This window comes from Littorina saxatilis, linkage group LG17 (assembly GCF_037325665.1).
Source record: "Littorina saxatilis isolate snail1 linkage group LG17, US_GU_Lsax_2.0, whole genome shotgun sequence".
NCBI lineage: Eukaryota > Metazoa > Mollusca > Gastropoda > Littorinimorpha > Littorinidae > Littorina > Littorina saxatilis.
The window spans coordinates 48267939-48285658 of NC_090261.1; the positions used below are offsets into that span (position 1 = coordinate 48267939).

General features: G+C 42.2%; 1 protein-coding gene across 1 annotated transcript in view; it reads right to left on the reverse strand.

Moving 5' to 3' along the window:
- Positions 1-14228: 14228 nt before the first annotated feature.
- LOC138953631 (serine/threonine-protein phosphatase 4 regulatory subunit 4-like) overlaps positions 14229-17720 on the reverse strand; it is a 117472-nt gene continuing 113980 nt past the window's right edge. Inside the window, exons 23-24 of the mRNA XM_070325508.1 lie at positions 17161-17242; positions 14229-16579 (exon numbers count right to left, since the gene is read on the reverse strand). Coding sequence (XP_070181609.1) covers positions 16552-16579; positions 17161-17242 — 110 coding nt within the window. The 3' untranslated portion in view covers positions 14229-16551. The remainder of the gene's footprint in view (positions 16580-17160; positions 17243-17720) is intronic.

The following is a 17720-nucleotide window of genomic DNA, read 5'->3' on the forward strand; positions in this document are numbered from 1 at the left end:
TGTGTGTGTGTGTGTGTGTGTGTGTGTGTGTGTGTGTGTGTGTGTGTGTGTGTGTGTGTGTGTGTGTGTGTTAGTTAGGTAGTTAGTTGTTGCTTTTTGGGTCCAGCGGACCATATAGGCCAAAACAGGACCCCGTGTGTGTGTGTGTGTGTGTCAGTGTGTGTGTGTGTGTGTGTGTGTGTGTGTGTGTGTGTGTGTGCATACATGATGTTGATAAAACACGAGGCAGAAAAAAAGAATGAGACAGAAAGAGAGACAGGGAGACAGAAAGAAGTACAATATTGTAAGTGGGTTCACTAATGTTTTGTCAAAAAGATCGCGTGTATCAATACATTTCCCTTTGCGTACATGACGTTAAATCTAAGAGTAAGATCACATACAGTTGTCAAGGCCGTATACCAAATAACTTGCAAGAGAGTTATGATCTTGATCTTGATCTTCTTGATCTTGATCTTGATGGTTACGCTGCTGGGTACCAGAAGACTGGCATAAATGTAGCGGGGGAGAGTGCGGCAGCCTAATAGTGGTGGACGGCTGCAAGCTTGGCTTTAACCCCTTCACTGCCACAGTGGTAGTAACTTATCCGAACGGTCTATGGGAAAGAACTGTGTTTAGAACCCCTACAAGTACTTGGACAGTGGTTACCTCCCATTTAGTTTTCAGAAATGTCCTGAAATGTTGTTGACACAAATCCCACGTATGAGATACGGTTATGGGCGTACGATAAACAGAAAATGACCATGTATTACATACGGGGTGGGCAGTGAAGGGGTTAAAGGTGCCAATGCTTTTGGAGATTACAATATTGTCCTCAAGTAGATTCCAGTCTTGTGCCGTCTTCACAAAAAAGGAGTTCCTAAACTGATCAGTGCGGCCTTGGGGCACTGAATAGGGCCTAGAATTGTTTCTTGAATACTGTGAGACGATGTTGGATGTGTGATGGTCAGTGTCTCACTGGCCTGATTTTACGGCCTTGCTTCTGCTCAGTTAAGAACTGGTGTGATGGTAGTGCCGGTACCAGCCCCTCAACCACCCTATAGAAGAACGTCAGACGGAGTTGTTGACGTCGCTGTTGCAGAGGTTGGAGTCCAGTTTTCTCTCGGAGTCTGGTGACGCTGCCGGGGTCCTAAAGTCGCCTGTTATAAACCTCGAGGCTTTGCGTTGTACGCGTTCGATGCAGTCAATGTCTTTCTTCAGGTAGGGGTCCCAGACAACCGCCCCATACTCCAGGAGGGGACGCACAAGGGAGAGGTAGGCCTGCTGACGGCAACGAGGCGGGCAGCGTTGGAGGTTGCGGCGGAGAAAGGCAAGGGTGCAGTTTGCTTTTTTTAGTGATAGAAGAAATGTGGGGGCTCCATTTCATGTCGTCTGAGAGGAGAATGCCAAGGTAGGGTGTGGATCTAACGTTTTGAAAGCGCCGGTCAGTGGGTTTTGACCGACTCTGGATTACTGGTCCTGGCGGAAAATGACCCAGTGTCCTCATTATGAATTTGTTAGGCCGACAGATTGACAGAATCTGTTCATATCGTTTTACGCGACTTTTTGTGTGTGCAAGTATATTGTTCCTTTACCCCATCTACTTCAGATGTGATTATTTGACTGTTGATCTGTTTACATATCCACAACAATCTTAGAAAGTTCATCATTAGAGGTTTTACTGATACCCTTACTCAAGTTTCAGTCGTTAGCTTTGAAATGAGCACGCTAAACCCTTATTTACACCCCCGGTATAGGGGTGTGTATAGGATTCGGTCGATGTGTTTGTTTGTTTGTTTGTTTGTGTGTGTGTTTGTGTTCGCATATAGATCTCAAGAATGAACGGACCGATCGTCACCAAACTTGGTGAACAGGTTCTATACATTCCTGAGACGGTCCTTACAAAAATTGGGACCAGTCAAACACACGGTTAGGGAGTTATTGGTGGATTAAGATTCTACAAGGACTTATAGAGGGACATATTAATGGTCAAAGGGAAATAACCTTCTCAGTTGGTGGCAGTGAGAATGGTAAGGACGGGGGTGTTTTTCCTACCTCGGAGGAATTTCTTGTTCATGTTATTTCTGGCCTCTGCACTCATTGACCTTACGGAATAGTTTCTAAGAGGACATTAAAACGAATTATCATCATCACAGAATAGTTCACTTTAAAAAAGATCACCTTTACACGGGGTAGACTTTGGCCTTAAGTCACAATATATGATAGTATAAATAGCAGATTATATCACAAATGATTTCAATATTTGAAATCCGAATATTTTTTATACATTTGTTTGGGATACAAATTCAAGTCAATATCAAAACGTCCCATTGACTAGGCTTTCTTGTTTTTGATTCATAATCTATATTTGAGTACAACATCGTGAAAAGCGTTTCTTTGTTTTGGAAAGTGAGACAGTTAGGATCGACTCCCCGTGTGCACAAGTGCGTCTGCGTAGTAAGAATGTGTGTGTGTGTGTGTGTGTGTGTGTGTGTGTGTGTGTGTGTGTGTGTGTGTGTGTGTGTACGCGTGCACCTTCCAACTTGACTATCCATCAGCACCCAAAATCCTCCAATATACACGCAAAACAAGAATTAAGTTGCAGAAAAGTCAAAGTTTAATTCTCCTCTCTCTTTCTGACTCGCTCCATAAAAATGCCTGAATATACATACACGTACATGGACAGTTTAAGTGAATCACTCTGACAACCATCACAGTCCCACACATGAGAGAACAGTATCATCACTAAATTATGCAATATTTTGTTTCAACAGGCGAAAGTCATTACAATTCATTATACAGTGAAATACTAATGTAGAATGCATCCTCACGACCATTGAAAACATTGCAGACAACTGTTTCAACAATTGCTAAAAACCAAATGTTAAAGCTGAACTCAAGTTTTCCATGTTTGGTTCTGCAAAGTACATTCAACAGTAGCCTTTCTTGGAATTAAAGCGCATTTATTTGAGATTTGCTTGCTCTCAATTTACCTTTGAAAAAAAAACTTCCAACACACCCATCCCTACCCCCTTCCATCCCTAAACCACCATCTCTCCTGGCGCACATTCATAAAAAAGAAAAAGGAAAAAAACCCACAAAAACCCCAATCCCCCAAACAAATCTGCATTCCCCGGAAATTCTCTCCTCTTAAAGCTTCATGACCATCCTGTCCTAATTTATTTGGATCATGCTGCATTTAACTCAAGCAACATCAATAAATAAAAAAAAAAACCACTTTAGAAACAGTAAATACAAGTAATACAAAAAGACCAAGAGCAATCAGAGTAGAGAAAAAAAAGAAAATAAAAAGACATATTCATGACAATTAAACATTCAACTGAAGACCGCTGTTTAAAGAACCAACATGTTTCGTTAACTGCACTTAACTTTCCCAACAACTTTGGTGGGGTTATAAATGTTTGAACAGTTTTTCAATTGCAAAATGTTTTGAACAGCCAGAATCCAGATATCCAAAAGAAAAAGACAGAAAACAGTCAGACACAATTTCATGATTTACGTCAATGAAGTCAGAGCAAAAATAAAAACTTAAATTGCAAATTGTAGGTAATTAAGAACCCGACCTTACTGGGTAAGCATGTTCTGTGGGAGACTGCACTGCAGCCCTAACAATCTGGGACAAGATTTGAGAACATTGTAGATAATACCAGGGAGGAAGGGTGAATGGCATAACAAATTGTCAAAGTCGTATATCTGGTGTTATCAATGCATCTTCATTAAACTGTGCACACTTATGTAAATACTTAAGATGAGCCTGCATGTCAAGTTTTAGCAAAACATATGCACAAATTTAAACTTCATGACACACATACAAACAAACAAACAAATCAGAAGTGCTACAAATGTGTCCCTCTTTTCAACACACAATTATTGTGCAATACATGTCCCTATGAAATTTGGTACCTTCGTGTAAAAATGGCTGATGAATGCGATAAAAGTAAACTTTCTTTCTTTATTTGGTGTTTAACGTCGTTTTCAACCACGAAGGTTATATCGCGACGGGGAAAGGGGGGAGATGGGATAGAGCCACTTGTCAACTGTTTCTTGTTCACAAAAGCACTAATCAAAAATTTGCTCCAGGGGCTTGCAACGTAGTACAATATATTACCTTACTGGGAGAATGCAAGTTTCCAGTACAAAGGACTTAACATTTCTTACATACTGCTTGACTAAAATCTATACAACCATTGACTATATTCTATACAAGAAACACTTAACAAGGGTAAAAGGAGAAACAGAATCCGTTAGTCGCCTCTTAAGACATGCTGGGGAGCATCGGGTAAATTCTTTCTCGTCCCAATATGGGACACCCCCTAACCCGCAGGGGGGATAAAAGTAAACAGAACACTATCTGTGATGTGATGATTACACTCTACTAAATTAAACTGCATCATGCATTGATAAACACCGATGAAACGGTTTTGATAAACTGTTCACACCATATGCTCTCTGGACTCTTCCGGGTATCAAAAGACAATTAATGGGTCAAATGGCAGTTGTATTTTCACTTTCTTTCCTTATCTATCGTCGGCCTGGGCAAACAGATGACCATATTTGCACATTCACAAATACAAATAAATTCATGAATACTGATAACTCAAAAGGACGGATAAGACAGCAAAATATCATTTGCCACCACAAAACAGTATAAAAACAATTAATGACTATATGGTTCACATGGAGACAAACACAAGCCTGAAAGTTGACAAAATGAATCAGATGGATTAACACGTAATTCAACACAAAAATACAGAAACAGGAAAGATAATACTAGCTGTGTTTTTGTAGTTATCAGTGGTTTGCAGATAGAAATATAACTAGATTTGTTAAAGACTATAATTGCCTGTAAAGAAATCATATGCAGCAGTTTTTTTCACCAGAAATAAAGAACCCTTGAAACCGTAATTACAAATTTACATAACTAAGCATGATAATAAATCATAATGAAACCATGAGTAATCAAATATTAAACACAATCGACTTGGAACCATTTATGAACAGACTCAGCATAACTCTTTTGTTTTGACAAGCATGCTTTCAATTCCACAGAACTGTTCCACATGTTACATAGGACTCATATTTGTTCTTCAAAATAAATTCAGCAACAGGTCTCCCTTAAATATAACTGAAAAAAATGGAAAAACAATTCAGTCGTGTAACCAATCAATATCCTTGCATCCTATCTCAGATAAAAAAAAAACCTAGAGATGCAGCTTTCACACACACACACACACTAACACACACACACGCATGCACACACACACATAGCAAGTCCTTTCTTTATTTGGTGTTTAACGTCGTTTTCAACCGTTCAAGGTTATATCGCGACGGGGAAAGGGGGGGGGGGGGGGGGGGGGGGGGATGGGATAGAGCCACTTGTTAATTGTTTCTTGTTCACAAAAGCATTAATCAAAAAATTGCTTACTGGGAGAATGCAAGTTTCCAGTACAAAGGACTTAACATTTCTTACATACTGCTTGACTAAAATCTTGACAAACATTGACTATATTCTATACAAGAAACACTTAACAAGGGTACAAGGAGAAACAGAATCCGTTAGTCGCCTCTTACGACATGCTGGGGAGCATCGAGTAAATTCTTCCCCCTAACCCGCGGGGGATGTGTGCTTTCCCTATGCCCAGAAGTACACAATTTTTGCGGTAAACAGTCACATATATTTCAGTGGAATGCTCTGCATTATTTGTAATCATATACTTAGCATATTTTCGGCTCAAACAATATATTTCTTCAAACATACACACACATATTATGCATTTAAGACCAGTATTCCACGAATTTTCCAGAAACACTGACAAACACACACTGACACACATGCATGCAATACAATTGTGACTCTCTCTCTAGATCTCTCTTATATATAGGTGGGTGTGCATATAGCCACACACATATATATTCAGTCCAGTTTATTATATAGTTCTTGTTTTTTTCTGAAGCAACTTGTTATGTTCACATACACATGCACAACTAGTTTTCCATGATACACCAGGCTTGCCCCCATGCACCCAAATGTGTATTCTGTTGTTTGAATTGTGTAAAATTAAAGACACCATTTCACAAAATTTCAAATTCACAGATTATTTTTTAAATAAGACTTTAAATTACTCAAGTTCCACTCACCAACAACAGAACTAAAACAGTAACAGCCAATTACCTGCCATTTTTTCTGTTCATTTGTATGTTTTCCTATAAGTTTGATTGATATGATCAGACCTGGCTATCCAAGTAGTTAGATACAAAAAATGTACGGACTAAGGTATAAGCAGCTGCATGGGGGAATGGACATGCATTTGAGTAGAATAGCATCAATACATGTATATTACCATGAATCTGAAAATAGCCACTTTTAAAAAGACTTCACTAAACATATGAAAGATTTGATATTCAATTTTGGCAAAATCTAAGATGCTTGAGAAAGCTAGATAGTAGAGTAAAGGTACTGTATTAAATGGATAATTTCAATAGTAAATTTTCATTTGATTAATATCATACTTGCCCAATTCTCATAAATGCATTGACTTCAATCTCACATGCTAGATGTCAATAAACTACTCAAATTACCTGCCCTTGCAAGGGTGGTAAGCAAGCTAAAAACAGACGCCATAGCCGTTGCTATGCCCTGTCCCACCTGGTTACCCATAACCCACCGCGCACCACGTGAGCGCCGGCATCCGGAATAATCATTCGAGACTTCTCAAAAACCCTTAGGAAATTAAGTAGCGGGGATGGATGGGAGGGTATTCACTACGAGAATTGGGTAAGTATATTAATCAAATGAAAATTTACTTTTGAAATTTTCCATTAAATTACATATTCTTACCCCAATTCTCATAAATGCAGATTGCTCCTAAAGGAGAAGGGAACTTACTTATGTCCCTGAGAGAACCTGTCCTGCAGAAACTAACGAGGGCAAGGAAATTGCCCCATCTCTTCTTCTTCGTACGACGGTTGTGTCAGACTCGGAATCTGGAGGATGCCATGAACATGGACGTTCTTTCCAGGTCCTCCAGTGCTCCCCACATTTTGGTCCTCAGATCTGTTGGGTCAGGCCATGTCTGGATCCGCAGTTGGTCGAGGAGGGGACATGCTTGGAGAACATGTTCTGGAGTCTGATCTCCCTCTCCACAGTCACATGTGGCAGACTCTGCTACACCTATCCTCCTTAGGTGTGCTTTGAGGCAGCAGTGTCCAGTGCGGAGGCGGAAGATGATAGCCTGCTCAGCACGGCTTAGGAGATGGAGGGGGTCTTTTTGTGGCTTGTAGCCAGAAGTTTTGTTGGTGAATTTCTCTTTCCATCTGTGTTTTATGAGGGTCTTTGCCTCTCGATATGACTGGCAGTGGTTTGGCTGTTCAAAATTGCCCCATCAAGTTAAGAGCAGGAGATGTTCAGGAGGTAAAAAATTAATGTACACGTCATCAGACCTCCAAAGAGCTGTTGGCAAAACTTCGCATAGGCGACAGGAACACCACCAGCGAGAGAAGAACCCCAGGCTCTGGAGTCCTGAACACCTGTAAAGGAACAGAGGGAGGACTGAACGCCACCCCCCCCCCCCCCTTCCTTGTGTTCAATAAGCCACCACTCATAGGACTGTCCTATGAAAGTAGCAACACCTCTTGTGAGAGTCAATAAAGAGAAACCTCTTTTACTTATAGTGTAAAGAGATAAGAACATGAGCTTTTGGCTCTTAGTTCCAATTGACTGAGCGCAAATCAAAAAAGAATTTTAAAAACTCTAACCAGACAGTTAGAAAATCCAAACCGCCCGGAGCGAGAATCCTCCCGAGAGAAGGGAATTAAACACCAGAGGAGATTGACCAGGTTTCTGATTCAAGGAAATCTGGTCGAAAAACGAGGAAAAAACGGAACTATAAGCTCCAAGGCTACAACCTCCGGTAAACCTCAACAACGGTGCCTCACTGCCCTTCGGGGCTGAGGCCCAGAGTAAGAATAACAAAGTCCTACGCGTTAAACAAGGGGACGCCTCTAAACCTCTAAAAACAAGGTCCTTTGATCATGCCCGCAAAAGCGCCATGAACATCAGAAGAGAGGCCTATTTGTTCCGAAGTAGCTGAGATAGCCAAGACGCCGGAATCTCCAAGAAGAGGCCAAGCTGCCCAGAGCCAAAAGGAAACAGAGGTGATTAACCACCTGGATTGAGAGAGGGGCGCTAAGGAGTTGCACCCCCGCTCTATACGCCAATTGGCCAAGGAGGCCAATGCGGGGCATACACAGAGAAAGTGGAGGACCTATGTGCTTCATGCACCAAGACCAGAGTCAAAACTTTCTTTCTTTCTTTATTTGGTGTTTAACGTCGTTTTCAATCGTTCTTTCTTTCTTTATTTGGTGTTTAACGTCGTTTTCAACTACGAAGGTTATATCGCGACGGGGAAAGGGGGGGAGATGGGATAGAGCCACTTGTTAATTGTTTCTTGTTCACAAAAGCACTAACCCAAAAATTGCTCCAGGGGCTTGCAACGTAGTACCAGTGATGTTCCTAGGACTGGAGGGCAACAGGACAAAATGTCCTGAATCAAAAAACTAATAGGACATCATGTCCTGACTACAAAAAAACAATAGGACATTCAGATCAAGCGAACCAATCATGGCACCTAACCTTTTTAGATGACTGAGAATATATGAATAAAGGCAAATAAAAACTGAACAGTTCCAAATTTATTTTAATATTTTAAATGCAACAGTGTTCAGTAGGGATCGTCTGTTCGTACATGGTCTGCCAGTGCGGATTTGCGAAAGTTGCTGCAACCAACGGTGAACGAGTTTGAGGCAACGCCATCCTCCTGACAGATGGTGCAGAACATCAGTTCTTTTTCTTTGCTGTAGCTGAGCCAAGGGAACATAGAAAACCAGCTCTGCACAAACTTTCTGGTCGCCCCTACTTTCGTTTCTTGCGTCTCTTCCTGCGTCTCTTCCTGAGGTTGTAGATCTATTGGCTCACCTTCTGAGGCTTCAGTCTCCGACGGGGCCGAAGGCCCTGCAACTTGACTGTCCGTGTCGTCCTTTTTTTTTTAACAAAGCCACTCAAAAGTATCTGCCCTTTTCCCACGCAAACCTTTTTCTTCGGCGGCATCTTTGCAGAAATGTGGCGGCGGAAGTAAAGTGTCGTCAAAAGTAGCGAGAGTTGTGGCTCTTGTAATATTGTTCGGTCGAGAGTTGCGTCCCTTGTGTTATTGTTCGACCGAGAGTGAAAATTGAAGTTCAAGAAGGCCCCGATTCGAACTCGTTTTAACGGGGGTTTGATACTTCAGTTTGTAGTACCAGATTCTTCTTGCAGTGACCGCTCTAGACGTAATACTATCGGACAATGACCGCGGACTTCGCGATCGGATCGGACATTTGACGGGACAGAGGTGTTTGCAATCGGTCATTTTACAACCTAAATCGGTCTATGACCGATGACCGACGCCTCGGAACATCACTGTAGTACAATATATGACCTTACTGGGAGAATGCAAGTTTCCAGTACGAAGGACTTTACATTTCTTACATACTGCTTGACTAAAATCTTAACAAACATTGACAATATTCTATACAAGAAACACTTAACAAGGGTAAAAGGAGAAACAGAATCCGTTAGTCGCCTCTTACGACATGCTGGGGAGCATCGGGTAAATTCTTCCCCCTAACCCGCGGGGGATGTTTTCAACCGTTCAAGGTTATATCGCGACGGGGAAAGGGGGGGGAGTTGGGATAGAGCCACTTGTTAATTGTTTCTTGTTCACAAAAGCACTAATGAAACAAGAAGAGCAAACGCTCGATCGAGTCACTTTCGCAGTTCTGAATATTATATGAGGCATCAGATGGACAGGAAGAAATTGCTATTCACAACACAATGAGTCACGTTCACATAAAATTTGAGCCCGGTCACTTTTATAGTTTCCGAGAAAAGCCCAACGTTAAGTTGTGTGTTGCCGAACAGAAAAGGCTAGTTATCTCCCTTGTTTTTCTGATAACGTTCGTAAAAGGCTACAGATGTAAATACTTTGATGTAAAGAATAATCCTACAAAGTTTCAATCACATCCGATGAACTTTGTCAAAGATATAAAATGTCTAATTTTTCCTTTGACGCTGACCTGTGACCTTGAAAAAGGTCAAAGGTCAACGATACCATCGTTAAAGTGTAGAGGTCATTGGAGGTCACGACTAAACAAAATATGAGCCCGATCGCTTTGATAGTTTCCGAGAAAAGATATAAAATGTCTAATTTTTCCTTTGACGCTGACCTGTGACCTTGAAAAAGGTCAAAGGTCAACGAAACCATCGTTAAAGTGTAGAGGTCATTGGAGGTCACGACTAAACAAAATATGAGCCCGATCGCTTTGATAGTTTCCGAGAAAAGTCCAACGTTAAGGTGGTGTCTACGGCCGGCCGGACGGCTGGCCGGACGGCCGGCCGGCCGGCCGGACAGACTAACACTGACCGATTACATAGAGTCACTTTTTCTCAAGTGACTCAAAAATTGCTCCAGGGGCTTGCAACGTAGTACAATATATGACCTTACTGGGAGAATGCAAGTTTCCAGTACAAAGGACTTAACATTTCTTACATACTGCTTGACTAAAATCTGTTCAAACATTGACTATATTCTATACAAGAAACACTTAACAAGGGTAAAAGGAGAAACAGAATCCGTTAGTCGCCTCTTACAACATGCTGGGGAGCATCGGGTAAATTCTTCCCCCTAACCAGCGGGGGATCAGAGTCAAAACCCCCGATCTGTAACACAAACAGCACAACCTCCAGCCCTGTATGCAGATGGCCCAACCCGTGTGCAAGCCCTGAGAGGTCCTGCTGAACGAGTCGGCCAGATTATAGAGCCGGCCGGGGAGAAATTCCCCTGAGAATATGATTTAGTGTGAAAGAAACCAAATCAGAATCCCGTAAATTGTCTGACAGGGAGTGAGAACTTGCTCCTCCCTGCTAGTTCACATAGGAAGCAACAGAACTATTGTCCGTATGCAGTCCGGACATGCCTGTATATAGCCAAAAAGAAAGGCTAGTAGACTGAGAGCTACTGCTCCTAACTCCAGGCAATTGAGATGCCCAAGGAGTTGAGTCTACATCCACAGCCTCAAGACTGTAATTGCCAAAGTAGGCTCCCATCCAGACAGAGACACATCCATGAAGCGGTCTAAGTCCGGGGGGGGGGGGGGGGGGAACAAAGCTAGGGAAAACGCCCTGAGCGATCCAATTGGATTCCAGCCACCTACTCGCGTGGAGGAACCCAAACTGGAGGAGGACCCTCTTGTCCCAGACCTGTGAGGCCGAGTCCCAAAGAGACTTTGAGGAAAGACTAGAGGGCCAGCATAGCCATCGATTCCGTCTGACCGAGGATCAAGGCTAAGAACCTCGCAGAGGTCTGCTCTTGTGCCAGTCTGGCAGTGATAAGAGCCTAAAGCCTCTCTATTCTCTCCTGTGAAGGACGAACCTTCCAAGAGACAGTGTCGAACGGCATGCCCGGGTAAAAAAACTGGGATGGGGACAGCTCACATTTTGCCTGGTTTACTGAGAACGCCAGGCAAAAAGGCTGGTTCAACACCATCTGAAAGTGCAGCTAGCAAGCTGATTGACTCTGATAAAAGATCAACCAGTCCCCGGGGTCGTCCAGAGACGAATAGCTCTCCAGAAACGGAGCCACTTCCTGTCTGCAGGAACGCATAAGGAAGGCTCCTGTGAGAGCACAGAGGAAAATCTCAGCCAAAGCTGAAACCTCTGGACCATGCCGTCCCACCTACTATGGAGAGGGAGGAGACACTGAACGAAACACCCACTTTGTGACCGGGAGCGCATCAATGCGCTGCTACTTGTCCATGAAGGAAGGGCAAGACTGAGGCTTCTGAGTAGGTTTTAACAAAACCCCGAAAAAAGCCTGACCCTTGCTTCCTGTAACCGGAGTGAAATCAAACCCCTTGAAAAGAAGGAGATCACACCTGGTGAAGACAGTGTGGGCATAGAACATCACTGACAAACTCATCTGCTCGGTGATGATCCTAGCCAGAGCTGCCAGCAGCATGGCTACGGCCCCAAACCGAGGCATCCTCCCTAAACCAAAAAGAGTCCAGGGAGGATAAGATGGCTCGTATGAGAGCACAGAGGAGAGTCTCAGCAAAAGCAGATTAAACTCTAAACCATGCCGTCCCACCGCCTCCTGAGAGGAGAGGGAGGAGTAACATCACGAAAAAACCCACGTTCCCTGTGGTCTATTTGTGAAGCCAGGAGATTAGTTCCGGCGGAGCGGAAAAACTAGCCCTTGGCAACGAAAATGTCTGGATCAGATCCTGAGACTTAACATTCCAACCTATCTTCTTTCGCAGATCCTGCCCTGAGGGCGGGAAAGGGTGGGCCACTGACACAGCCCCCTGCCCCCATTGAGGCAGAGTGGGAACCAGCCCAGGCTGTGACTTACCGTGCCACCCCCCGCTCCCCCTTCCAAACGGTAAGGGGGCTGCATGCCCGACTCATCTGTGCTAAAAGCAAGGAGAGCGGGCAGAGACAGGCGGGGAGCAGGCCCCCTCTCCCAACGGAGAGAGTGCTCGTGAACAACCCAGTACTACCAGAGGCAGAAAGGGTTGAACCGAACTGGCCATTTGCACCAGACCACGATGCGCAGCTGCTAAGGAGTACGCCGCCACAGTGGGCGGGCCGATCGTGCCTGAAACAGCTGAGAAATTAACACATATTTCATCGTTAAGTCCCCCGAAAGTGGAAGACACTGACTGGTTCTCCTTAAGAGGAGAGGAGGGCTGGGAAGAAAAAGCGAAACCTTATCCGCACGAACAGCTACTACAAAAGCAGTACTACTCGAAGAGTCGACGACCCGCACAGAGGTTTCTAAAAAGGGCTAACAGCATTATTCACTTCCTGCCTAGCCCTAAGTACTGCTTGCTATCGGCCATCTTGAAAATGGGCGAAATCGTAGTCCACCAGAAAAGTAAATTTCTGAAGCGGCTGTAAACAAGCAGCTAATAAACAACAATTCAATTCAATAACAAGAAGGGCAAAGCCCATACGACTCACATGCTTTACACATTTTTCCTACCAAAATACATGTGACCTTGATCCAAGGTCAAGGTCATCCAAGGTCATGCAACACAAAGCTGTTAATTCAAGACATAGGAAGTACAATGGTGCTTATTGGCTCTTTCTACCATGAGATATGGTCACTTTTAGTGGTTCACTACCTTATTTTGGTCACATTTCATAAGGGTCAAAGTGACCTTGACCTTGATCATATGTGACCAAATGTGTCTCATGATGAAAGCATAACATGTGCCCCACATAATTTTTAAGTTTGAAACAGTTATCTTCCATAGTTCAGGGTCAAGGTCACTTCAAAATATGTATACAATCCAACTTTGAAGAGCTCCTGTGACCTTGACCTTGAAGCAAGGTAAACCAAACTGGTATCAAAAGATGGGGCTTACTTTGCCCTATATATCATATATAGGTGAGGTATTGAATCTCAAAAACTTCAGAGAAAATGGGAAAAATGTGAAAAATAGCTGTTTTTTAGGCAACATTTATGGCCCCTGCGACCTTGACCTTGAAGCAAGGTCAAGATGCTATGTATGTTTTTTGGGGCCTTGTCATCATACACCATCTTGCCAAATTTGGTACTGATAGACTGAATAGTGTCCAAGAAATATTCAACGTTAAAGTTTTCCGGACGTCCGGACGACTCGGGTGAGTACATAGACTCACTTTTGCTACGCATGTGAGTCAAAAAAAGGCAGGTCTCACTAAAAGAAAGGCGAACAGGAAAAGGCCCCCGCAAGCCCATAAAGTCACAAAGACAAGGGCTAGGGTTCGAAAGCCAAGTGAGCAGACGAATTCCGCACGTCTGACGTGTGTCGTCGAAAGTCGAGAATGATTATTCCGGATGCCGGCGCTCACGTGGTGTGCGGTGGGTTATGGGTAACCAGGTGGGACAGGGCATAGCAACGGCTATGGCGTCTGTTTTTAGCTTGGTTACCACCCTTGCAAGGGCAGGTAATCTGAGTAGTTTTTCGACATCTAGTATGTGAGATTTCTTTCTTTATTTGGTGTTTAACGTCGTTTTCAACCGTTCAAGGTTATATCGCGACGGGGAAAGGGGGGAGGGGGGGGGGGGGGGGGGGATGGGATAGAGCCACTTGTTAATTGTTTCTTGTTCACAAAAGCACCAATCAAAAAATTGCTCCAGGGGCTAGCATAATAATAATAATAATAATAATAATGGACATTTGATATAGCGCATAATCATATATATGCTCAATGCGCTTTACATATTAATTTCTGCCGTGTGAGATGGAATTTTTTACACAATATATCACGCATTCACATCGGCCAGCAAACCTCAAGCCTATTAGGGCGAGCATTCACCTTTCACGGCCTTTATTCCAAGTCACACGGGTATTTGGTGGACATTTTTATCTATGCCTATACAATTTTGCCAGGAAAGACCCTTTTGTCAATCGTGGGATCTTTAACGTGCACACCCCAATGTAGTGTACACGAAGGGACCTCGGTTTTTCGTCTCATCCGAAAGACTAGCACTTGAACCCACCACCTAGGTTAGGAAAGGGGGGAGAAAATTGCTAACGCCCTGACCCAGGGTCGAACTCGCAACCTCTCGCTTCCGAGGCAAATGCGTTTACCACTCGGCCACCCAGACTCTAATGTGAGATTGAAGTCAATGCATTTATGAGAATTGGGGTAAGAATATGTAATTTAATTTGCCTTTAACAGGTGTTACACATAATTACTTTCGTAAGAGTAATACATATTGTGTCTTAAAGACTTTCCTATCCGTAATTACAAATATAAAATCCTTTGAGGGCAACTAGCTGCATATGCTAGAGCACAACAATCTCAAACGTTTTACAAATGTTTCATCTGTTTCTGTACAAATTGAAGATACCTAGTGAATTCAAAGTTATGTCTGTTCAGCATTTAGTACAACTTGTTGACTCTCTTTTTTCTACTTTTAGGGAAAGTGTGATGAGTACACAAGATCACATTAAGTGAGAGAGAGAGAGAGAGAGAGAGAGAGAGAGAGAGAGAGAGAGAGAGAGAGAGAGAGAGAGAGAGAGAGAGAGAGAGAGAGAGAGAGAGAGAGAGAGAGAGATTAAGTGTGTGTTGTAGAAATTGTGCACATACAATAAAAGTTAAGCTTCCAGTGAAATACTGAATTACATCTGTTCTTCCATAAGGAAACAATATACATGTAATACAATTAAAACAGGAACAATTGAAACACATAATTCATAGGGTTCAAATGCACCTTCATGCAGATCTCTCTTCTGTCTGTCTGTCTGTCTGTCTGTCTGTCTGACACACACACACACTTGTGAAATTTATCGTAAAGCACAGGACATTGCACACTAAATCCGTACAATATTAATTTTCCGAAGCAAAAACACTAATTAAATCAAAACAAAACAACAACAATCATCAAAACGCCTATGCATTTAACAGATACATAAGAAAGGATTTCAAAGGAAAACAACTGAATTAAAAATATATGTACTTCAAATGTCACCTGCTTTTCAAACTGGATTTCTCATATTTTCAAAGAAAAGGAAACCAATATTCGCAATACTGAATTAAAAGAGTTATGATTGCAACTTGCAAAGAACACAAAGTATAGATTTAAACATGACTGCAGTCAATTACTTCTTTCAGACACTTCACGCATCCCAAACTTATTAAAGATAAAGTGAATTTTCACCAACTAACTCATACACTTGGGGTCAATCCTAGTTTCACCTATTCCCAGCAATATACATAACCATAAATATTTTGTTCTCAATTGTTGTTCCTTTTTCTTTTTCTTACCTCATTTAGTCATTGCGACACACACACACATCCACACCCACTTGCAAACCGTCATGTTCATCAACACGCTGCAAACAAAAGAAAATACTAAAGAGCAGTAAACTAGTAAATAAACACAAATGATAAAATATATGCATCTCTCGGTTTCATTGGTGTTTATACATCTAACACATAATACGGTGTTGAATACTGGTAAAGCAGCCATCGTTTTCACAACTACTTGAGGACTACGCACAATAATATGTTGCAAGTTACGGACTCATGGTAATGTGAAAGACTGAACACCCGACAAAATGTACATAACAGAACATTGCTATCTTACAAAAGAATTCAAATATATGTACACATCAACGTGAACTGTACAACTGCAACATAACCCATCACTGGATTCCTTCCAGGACAAAATTCCAATGAATTGGAAGTATAAAGACAAAATATCACCATGATCTCTACTGAACCTTGATCGACACAAACTGAGTCATTTCCAAGGGCTCGGTCCTTAAATGTTTGAATGTCAGCTGTTTGTAAAGCCTTTGGTCGCTCGAAAGAACAGTCAGGCATCATTGAAACATTGACGCCAAACAACAGCAAGCCTTTGTACGTTACACACTTGGCGAACCTTCATTCCTCAGCACCAGAAAACTGAATGTCCAATCCAGGGAGTCAAAGTGTTCAAATTGGCTGGAACTTCTTCATTCATGTCATGGTCGCGAAATTTTTCGAAGCACTCTGTGGACAGAAGAACCATTTAAAAATAAAACTTTCTTCATAAAAATACAAAAGAAGAATAAAATAACATACACACTCACACACACACACACACAAAACCAACCCCTCACCCCACCAACAAAAACAGAACAAAAAGACAACACAACAACAACCAACCAACCAACAAAGTAAACCCAAAATCAATCACAGATTGACTATGGTACAGTTCATTTCAAAGCCACATGCTTTATTCACGTTAAAGAGTATCTAAAACCATGAACACAACAACAAACAAAACAGTGAACACGCATGAAAACCGAAAGAGAGACACTGGGGGGGTCTAGGTGAGTGGTGGTGGTTTAGAAGAGACAGATGAGGAGAGTCAGAAAGAGGGGGGGAATTAAAGGAGCAAAAGATCAATTAAAAAAACAAACAAACACAGAAACAAAACAAAAACAGAAACGAAATAATAGAAAAGACACACAGACACACACAAACCGTCAGATAAAAAAACACGTCCATCAACAGACAGAAAGAAGGGAGCAAAAAGAGTAACGTGTATCATGCAAAAATGAATCTTTCTACATTAAAATGCTACTTACTTTGGAGCAGCATTGCTAGTAGTTGTTGTGGTTACAGTGCTTGTTTTTGACTTTGCCACCATACGACCTGCCGTTGACGGTTCTGCACAAAAAGCAAATAAAAGACACTTTACCATTTTTGTCATGCCTAAGATGTGCAAACTCAAAAATCAAAGATCCTGTTTTTTCCCCTTTGCTTTGACGTAAAAACACAACAACAGGACACATATTCAAACAAAGTTTTCAGTAACCATACAAAACATGTAGGTCCTAAGTACAACCATCGATCCTAACAGTAATAAAATATGCTGTACTTCTCAGCATACGGTTCTGTCTATCATAGAAAAACTTAAGTTCATAGATTCCATAACAACATCCACAGAGTAGCAATATTACACATTAAATATTTACTTATTCAAATTTATGCTCCACAGAGACAAAGAGAATATCAGAGAAAGAGAGAGGCAAAAACATCTTGAAAAATGCCCCCCCCCTCCCCCCCCCCCCCCCCCCCCCCTGGAAAAAGACAGAATCATTAAGACAAAGCAAATGCATCAAAGTAATCAGAAGAAAGAAACAAA